This window comes from Taurulus bubalis (assembly GCF_910589615.1).
Source record: "Taurulus bubalis genome assembly, chromosome: 12".
Classification (NCBI taxonomy): Eukaryota; Metazoa; Chordata; class Actinopteri; order Perciformes; family Cottidae; genus Taurulus; species Taurulus bubalis.
Window position 1 is genome coordinate 11,842,138 of NC_136600.1, and position 9,415 is coordinate 11,851,552.

A 9,415-nucleotide genomic window follows, 5' to 3' on the forward strand; every position below is an offset into this window, starting at 1 on the left:
CACGGCAAATGTGCCTGGCAAGACAAATTAAGTGCAATTATTCCAAGAGGTTCTATCAGAGGTCTGATGGTAAAACTGTGATTTCCAGCTTTCTAAATGCTTCTATATTCAAATCATCTTGCAGCAGCTCTTGGATACATTAAGTACCATTTCGAAAAGAGTCCTCATAGTTGTCCATTGGCAAAATAACCCAATTGTTTTCTCTCCCCACTGCTCCTACACAGACGTCAGTGAACAAGACTGGGAGTGAAGGCTTGCAAACAGACCTCGATACAAACTAATAATGAATCTAGTCTTGCATTGCTGTTATTCTGCACCAATGTAGGTAAGAAAAGATGTCAAAACCAAAACTTTGGCTTAATCACGAATCAAAAGCTCCAACCCGGGATGAACACCCACGCAGCAGCTCATGGCTATGCCATCACTGGGTTTGAGTTAGATATTTTGATTGGTGAATTTGACAGGTTTGGATTTTACTGCCATGCGGTAGGAGGCACCTTTATCTTGCTTTTGAGATTTCCCGCTGAGCTCCTTATTGGCTCCTTATTGACGTTTTTTTGCATGTTTGTAGTAGCAGGCTGATGCTGCGCTATGTGCTGTTAAGATGTTTATAGAAGCAATAAGTGTAGAGTTCTTCTGTAGTCTTTAAATTATAAAACGTTTACGTACTCAAGCTTGCACATTACGTAGAAACTTAGTCGTTATTGAACATGATTTGTACCCCTTGCAAAGAATGACACTTTTCGTCACACCCGATAAACACTCCTTGCTACTCATCCAAAGAGGATCAGGACCCTTTGACCTCAAGAATTGTAATTCCCCTTCATGCCTTCTTTCCCTGTGTCCCTTTCCCTGTGCTGCCATTTCTATTGGTGTACGCCATGCATCAATTTCGTAACTCATTTGTCTCTCTCTCTCTCTCTTTCCTCTGTCTGTCTCTCTGTTTCTTTCTGTGTGGTCCTTCCAATCCTTTATCACTTGTCTTTTATTTTCTAATTCCTCCTCACTTTGCCTCTGCCATTGCTTTTACATGTACTCATTCCAACCGGTTCTTTGTACTTGTCAATGTTTGACGTTTACCCACTTCCACACAACTCGATCACATTTCTTCTCTGGTGATTTTCCTCCTGTGTCCTCTTCCCATCTTTATCCCACTATTCTTACTTCCTCCCACACTACCACGCCTCTTCAACATGTGATTTTTATTCCCTCTACATGTCATGTTATCTGCCTTGATTGGACATCTCCTTTACAACTCCTCACATCCCTCCCATCGTTCATTGAATGGCCTCTCTCCTACGACCATCTCTCCCTGCTCCCACTCCTCTTTCCCCTCCCCTCTCTCTCTATCTCGCCAGGAGGACCAGCTTTCCTCCCTGGCTTCTGCAGACCCCGGTGTGAAAACTGAAGGTGGAGGGGGAGGTGGTGGAGGCGGAGGAGGAGAACGAGGAGGAGGAACGGTAACCGACGATCAAGGCCTCAGTTTCTCGGGCATTTCCTCCAACAGCTCGCCCCACAATGGAGTCCTCTCCCAAAATGTAGACCCTCCCTCTCTACCCACTCCTCATCAACATCCTAGTCAGAATGGAGAGCTCCGTGGCAACCAAACATCCTCCCCCATGACAACCTCACAGGCAACCGGAACCACGGCAACAGCAACGACAGGCATAGCAGAAGAAGGGGGAGTAGGTCAAACACAACACTGAGCCAAATCAGAGAGAGACGACACAAAGGAAAACACGGTCCCCCGTCTGTCCCATTTAGCGAGACAATACTTTGAAAAGAATTTTGCCGTAGATATTTGTGTTCCCCTGGCAAGAGAGAGAAGAAAAAGTGTGCGGGAGACTAGTAGTAATCACACAGCCACTGTACAGTGCATAACACATGAACACACAACACAAAGGGCTCTTCAATGGACACTTGTTCTCTTTGATGCTTACATGGAGCTTCAGTTAGTATCAGTCTTGCAGGACAAGATAATGATACCCTATCACACACTCCTTGAATCAGTCAAACAAAGCATTTGACGTACACGCCGATATGTGAACACCTGCTCTGTGCACTCATTTGCCTTTCTGTGGCTTCATGAGAAATAAAACCACGTCATAAACGAGCACTATAGAATGTCTTGCACCCCAAAGACGTCATAGTAGCCATTAGCAAGTGCTATACGCTAGCTTGTAGTAACCCTTGACTCTCGTGGATGTAGGTGCATTAACGCCTATCCTGAACACGCCAGGCTGCAACTTGTCTAGGTAAAGATGTGGTCATGTAGTCTGGCTTTCTTAGTGCCTTTGAGTGTTTTTCAACAGGGTTTTCCTATAGAGATCTGATAAAAGAGTAACAGATGGAGATCCAAATTAGCTTTGCTAGTAAGATAAAGTATCTGTGGGCTGGAAACAGAGATTCAAAGATACACAATCAAGCGTCGTAGAGGTTTGATATGATGGAAGACATTTTTGGGAAGTTTTTCCTTTTTTTTCTTTTTCCATCTAAGGGACTTCTTGTTTTTTGGACTGAGCTCGTGCAATTTTTCTCTTCTCAATCTCAGAACCGATCCGTGATAAAACTGGTGCTAAACAGAAACAAATGGTGCCATTTTCCAAGTCAAATGTCTGTGTCTGCCATAGCACTGCCTTGTTCATGATCCACTCACTGTCTTTTCTCTCTTTCTCTCTCCTGCGATTTGTCTTTGACAGGACTCGTATTCTCCCAGTATGTTTTCTACATGTCTTTGTCTTTGTTCTTTGTGCATTCTGTTGTGTTCTTATGTCCAACAGGGTTGTTGGGGTTTCCATGTCAGTGTTTTAGAAGCGCCCTCCTCCAATCTCTGGTTTTATTAACAGTTGATAAAAGCAGCTCCCCAACTCAAAATGTATGGATCGTCTATTGAACCGGTTATTTCAAATTTCACAGTAATAACTTAAACATTGAATGAAGCTACTTTGAATGCAATGGATGAATGGAGGATGTTTTGGTTTTTTTTACAGTTAAAAAGTGTTGGTCCAGTTTGTCTCATATACAGAAGATAAATGGTGCCATTATTACATTTTCTTTTGTTTTAAAAAAAAAGAAAACAGTTCTATCTTCCGACTTTCACCAAAACTAATGTAAGTGCATACAAATACTAATGACCAATTTGTGGTTGCCCCCCTATGTTTTAAGTTCAGGACACATTTAAGGACGGTAAACATTGCCAGTGTGACACGCAATCATGGTTCATCTTATGTGTGAAAAGATAATTTTCAACTGCTTAGTTTTGCCTACCATTAAGTGCCTGGGATCAATATATGAAGCATCCTTTGGCCTGTAGACTAGCTAGTCATCGACCAAATGCACATTTGAATGCCTTTCTTGAGACAATAAGAATATATCACACCCCTAATGCTTAAAAAAACAGTAATGACATACTGTAGTTTTCATAATTGGAAGTTTCTCTTCAAAAGGAAAAGGCTGGCATTAGCATGATTTCAATTAAAAGAGAAAACCGCTTGATTTACAGTACATTTTAGAAATACAGTGTTTTTTTTTTTAAATGAACTCTTCAGTTTCTCATTTGTCAAATGCTGAAAAACACGAGTCTCTGAAATGTTTGTAATGTGTTTCCATATTCCTTCATCTTGTGTATGAACTGTCTGTTGTAAGGTTTGTCTGGATGTGAACCTGTTTTTCGTCTCTGTCGCCCCACACAATGGTGTCGCTCTGAATCAACCTGCAGGTTGAACCAAGAGGAGTTGAAGGGTTTCACATCAGCTTCGTTTCAGCCATTTTTCTATTTAGAGTGAACCAATCACTTACTTTGCAGTGTCAAAGGTCAACATGGCCACCGCTAGCCCTTTGTAGACGAGTACTATAGGATTAGCTTAGAGTCATACTATCAATGAATGTTTAACTGTTCAACCACCAAATGTTAACAATGCTAGCAGTCTTACGCAAGGAAAGATTGTCTTCTACTTAGGCAGCTTGTAGGGCTACTTTTCTCTTCTGACATTACTTGTGTGTGAAGAATGTTGGATTTAAAAAGCAGTCTAGATTTGAACATCAGTGTCTTTTCAGAGATGTGAGATGATTCGTGATTGAGAAATTAACATTGCTGTGAAAATACCTCAGTGACTCAGGTAAACAAGCAGTTGCCTCAGAGCTGAACACACACACACACACACACACACACACACACACACACACACACACACACACACACACACAAAAGTCAATTTTTGGAAAGAATACCACCGTGCAGATACTCGGTCTAAAGCGATCCTTCAATAGCACCTGATCAAGCACCCTCCCCCGTTTCTTCTCTCTCTCTGTCTCCCCTTTTTTCTCCCCCTAGCCACTCTCAAAGCTTCATGGAGGACAATGTGGAACGTAATTGGCTGATGCACCATCGGCAGTCCGCAGGGTGGCACAGCCAAATGTCCAGAGCCCTCTCTCGTGACGCGATTGGCTGACAAAGGGAGAACTTGGGGCATTGGTCCCATTCTCTTTGCTCAAAGGATGGTGCAGAGCCCCAGCGGACCATGTAAGGAAATGCGGGGTTGTATTTTTTTTTGGTGTTTTTTTTTTTAAAAACTTTACTTGGGCCCTCTCTCTCTGATTTGAGTTTTTTTTTTTATATATATATATATATATATATGTCTTTGACGCCTCATTGTTGGATCTACATTTTACTTTTAAAAGGTAGGCTGGACACATATTGGCATTTGTTAGCCTGCCGAGCATGCAAAGAACAGCTATGCAGTCTGATCAATCAGCAGAACGGAGGGACACAAAGGCCAAGAAAGGCAGGATGCCCAATATGAGAGAGAGGGGAGGTGTATTGTGGGTAAGATGAATTTCAAAGGTGCTTGACTTCTCTTAAAATTTCAGTCAAAGCTGATTTACAGAGCATTTATTTCCCTTCTCTCTCTCTCTCTCTCTCTCTCTCTCTCTCTCTCTCTCTCTCTCTCTCTCTTATAGTCTTTTTAAATTACCCTTTGATTCCTCTTCATCTACTCACTCTTTATCGATCTAGGATTCTCAAAGCATTATTTAACCACTTAATGTTTACTCAAATTTAGCTACTACACTTGAACTCTTTCTCGTTTATTAGTCCTTCCGTTTGAATCTCTTTCAGACTTTGATTTTAAAGGAAACTAAATATGCACAGCCTAAAACAACAAGTGAAACTGCTTCAGAACAAAACTCTTGCTTCAATGAAGACTATGAAAAACCTGACAGAATGTTATTATTTATATTTATATGATACTGATTATTCTTACAATAGTATGAAAAAAAAACCTCTTCATCAGAAATCTTCCGGAGCAGATATTTATTTCTTGATATAGATAGATGCCTCTATCTAATGGAAGTTCATAAATAATCCATTTTATATGAACCAAGTTTTTCTTACTAAGACAATCTTGTGGAGAGCATCATTGCCCTGAAGGACTGTGACAACAGGGACAAACTTGTGTTTTACCTACTCCCCTTACAGCAGTTTGCACGTTGCTGTGACCAGTGCTCCCTCACCCCCTTTCCTCTTGGTTATAATCATTCAAAACAAAAAAGAAGAAAAAAGTGGACGGATGTTTCTCGCCCAACAATCGCCATGGAGCTCTCCATTTACGGACGATGTGAAAGTCTTTGGATGAGGACATCCTGACAGCTAATGTTTTGTACTCCACTTTCGACTATCTGTCTGTAGAGTTTGAACCGAGCGGAGGATGAACTCTTGGTTTCAGTGCGGCCACTTTTTTTTTTGCAGTCAATTTGCTGTAAAACTCCCCATTCATTTCAGTGGATGGACCCCACTGACACCAGTCTGAGTTGAAATCCCCGCCATTTCTTGATGACTGAGACGACGACAGAGAGAGATATGTTAGAGGTCCTGCTGAAACGAGTGAATGTGTTTGTATATAAGTGTGTGTACTGGCTAAATCTGTGTGTACATACTGGATAAATGTGTATATATGGTATGTCTATGTATATATACAGTTTGTTTGTACATGCAGAGTGTACAGTTATTTTTCCTCTAATGTTTCTCTCTCTTTCTATGAATAGGTCTTCTCAAGTTACCAATACTGAGGCATGGAAAGGTTTTTAAATGTACTGAGCTGTCAGAGGCACTTTGTGCACAGACGTAGAATATCAGCAAGGTCTGTCACGTATAGCTATTTTCTGGAGGCTCTCATACAAGAAGTAACTCACATAATCTTTAAGCTTGCACTCATTTTCTGACCAACTCAAAAGCTTTTCTAAGTAGATTTGGGTGACCAAGCAATGTTTGTACATATATAGACTAAAACAATTTTTTTTCCCAGAAACCTCCATCTGCATTTCTTTGAAAATTCTCGACCTGTTTTGAGTTCTTGCGTATCTGACTTTCACTTTAGGTTCCTATGGTATATGTTTGCAACGGTTGTCATTCAGAGTTATATATTTATTCCGACAACCCTTATATATTTCTTGAAATTTTGTTCCCCAAATTCTGCCTCTCATGGAGCCGTCTAACCTTTTGTTAAGATGCGGTTAGACTGGCAAATCCTTCCATGAAAGTATACTGTCATTACTTAACATTGCTTGTTTTTGTATAGGTCCTTACTAAATAAGTGTGCCTCCCCCTTATACTCTTACTAACCTTAGATCCATTAACTCCTCTGGTCACTCATCTTCATACCCTTGACAAGCCATAGCCCCCCTCCCCAAAACTCCGCTATCGTTGTTTTGACAGGACAGACATTTGGGGATTTTGTGTATATTAATGGAAGAGTGGTGTTGAAGAGTGTATTGCAGTTGTTTATGGAGTTGTTATGAATGTGGATATTCTGATCATTGAATTATTATTGTAATAATGATAATAATTATTGCCATTTTGATTTTGTTGATTAATTCCTTTGATGAAGATGCCATTGTTCCCTTTTATTTCTTTTCTTTTTCTCTTTTTTTGGAATACACCGGAATTTATATTTTTCGGGTGGGTGAATCTGGAGATAGAAATACGTAAATAAATAAATAATTAAATTCTTAATCTGCTTTGGAAATGTGTGCTCTGTTTCTTAATGCACTAACTTAGACTTCTCTAATTTTGTCAAATTTTCTCCTTTTTTTTATGGACAAAAATATCAAGAACATTATTGTTTTCCAAAAACTATTTAAAAAAAAACACACATCAATGAGCAACACTGTTGCATTGGCTGACATTATCATGAATACAGTTGCTGTAGCTTTTCTTGAAACAATTCCATATCCACCGTCCTGCTGCAGTAAATATTTATAACTCACTAATGTGTTTTAATTCACTGCTGAAAATAGTCCCCATCAAATGCACAACCTCTCCTGTTTGAGCAACATTTGCTAAAAGCTACAGTGCGGTTTTAGGGAATCACTTTTTGTAAAGTAAAAGTCTGTCTTTGGAACCTGATTTTGGAGAAGAAAATATATATAGAAAATCAGGACACATTTTGTCCAATAATAGTTTTTGGTCACTTCCTTGACTAGGCCCACAACTAACATAATCAATGAATCTGCCAGTTAAATTCCAGATTAAATAGTAATAGAGTCTCAATAAAATGTCAAAAAATAGATAAAAAATACCAACACAATTCCCCTTAGCCGAAAACATGATCTCTAAGTTGCTGGTTTCATCTGTTAAATGGTCCAAAATCCTGAAATATTTCATATACAATCATATAAAAAGAAAAGAGCAGACAGTCTTGAGATTTAAGAAGCTGTGATAGCAACTGTTTGACATTCCTGCTTCATAAATGACTCAAAAGACTAATCGATTATCAAAAATGGTTGTGAGCCCAGTAATCACCGGATTGATGAATCAACTCATTGTTTCAGAGCTGTAGACCTCACAGCATGCACATCCTCTAACAAGGTTATGAATTGTAAAGAAACTAAATCCTCAAGTCATAAATTCTACACTGAATATCTGAATGCTAGCTGACAAGGGTTAGGTTATTGATCCGCTTTGATCATTTCCCCTTTCTTCCATTGTTTGCAATATAGATTCATCTTCTGGACTTGTAAGCTTGTGGTTGCACACGGTGCTACCTCAACTGGGTCATCTACATTTTTCCTGCGACTGAGGGCTGTGATTCTTCTCTTGGTGAGTGGGGCAGATCCTTTCCTCACACTCCTCAGCTGAGGTGCTGAGAGCGTGGACGGCAGGCAAGATCTGGGAGCTGGGGACTGGATTGAATATAGCAAGCTTGTAATTATCCTCAGCCTCCTACATTTAATCACCTGCAGTTCCTTTGAGGGTTGGCTACTTCTGAGTTTGGCAAGAGCAGGAAGAAAAAAGATTAGGAGCAAGACATGCTGTGTAAACATAAGAGACATGAGATGAGAGGTCCACCTCAACCTGCTTCAGCCCTGAGCATCACATACATTCACATCATCATTCTGCCAGATTAAACTCTGAAGAATATTTATGTCACGCTGAAATGACCTGTAAGGTTTTCATTTCTCATGTCAAACTATGCAGATAGGTAATAACATGCCAACAATTGTGCATTTTGATAGAGTATCCATATCAAAATTACATCACGTTTACAACATCATTGCATGCTTAATTACAACCAAAAGAAACATGAGATAGTGAACCCTTGATAAAACTACCCTTTTCTCCCTAAGTAATACCACATTGACTTCCATCATTATCTGTCAGAACAATAATCTGTTTCTACAATCAGGGAATACACAAAAAAAAATTTACATTTAGGAAGCTAGCATATATCAAAATGCCATTTATATATCAACATGCCATTTATTTTATAGGATGTAAAAAAGGATGTGATCTTAAGAGACCTCTACTGGTAACAAGGAGGAATTACAACAACAGAGTTTACACTGACCATGATCACTGTCCTATGGGGGTGAAACATTTCTTCAACACTCCATGTCCCTTGTAAGGAGAAAACAACATGCAAATGATGGATATATGAATGCAAAAAGCTGGAAAGACTGTTTTTTTTTGCAATAAAAATGTATTGTAGTAATTCTCATATACATGCAAATGAACACACACGTATACAAGTATTTACCACAAAATCTACAGAAGTATTAAAGTAAAAGTTATTGTTGCTTCTTGAAGAATTCTCCTTTTCAGAGAGTTATATTATTGGACTATTATTAGTGATGCTTTAACATGTAAGCAGTGTTTGATTGTTACAGCTGGTGGAGGACGAGCACATTTTAACTATGTTATGACATAATTGCAGTGGAGAAAAAGGTATGATATTTCCCTCATAATTGTAGTAGAGTGGAAGTATGAAATAGCATAAAATGTAAATACTCAAGTAAACTTAAGCTAATTAAAAGTACCTCAGCATTCAACCACTGGGTGTTTGTCTAAAATCCATTTTTAGGTATTTGTACTTTATTGAGTATTTCAATATGATGTTAGGCTACTCTAAACTTTTAACCC

At 39.2% G+C, this 9,415-nt stretch overlaps 1 protein-coding gene across 1 annotated transcript in view; it reads left to right on the top strand.

The window, feature by feature from the left end:
* Window positions 1-4,451, top strand: part of syngap1b (synaptic Ras GTPase activating protein 1b) — a gene marked incomplete at both ends in the record, with an annotated part of 125,903 nt that extends 121,452 nt beyond the window's left edge. The window contains one exon of the mRNA XM_079227457.1: window positions 4,334-4,451. Within this exon, the coding sequence (XP_079083583.1) occupies window positions 4,334-4,451 (118 nt within the window). The remainder of the gene's footprint in view (window positions 1-4,333) is intronic.
* Between the last annotated feature and the right edge of the window lie 4,964 nt (window positions 4,452-9,415).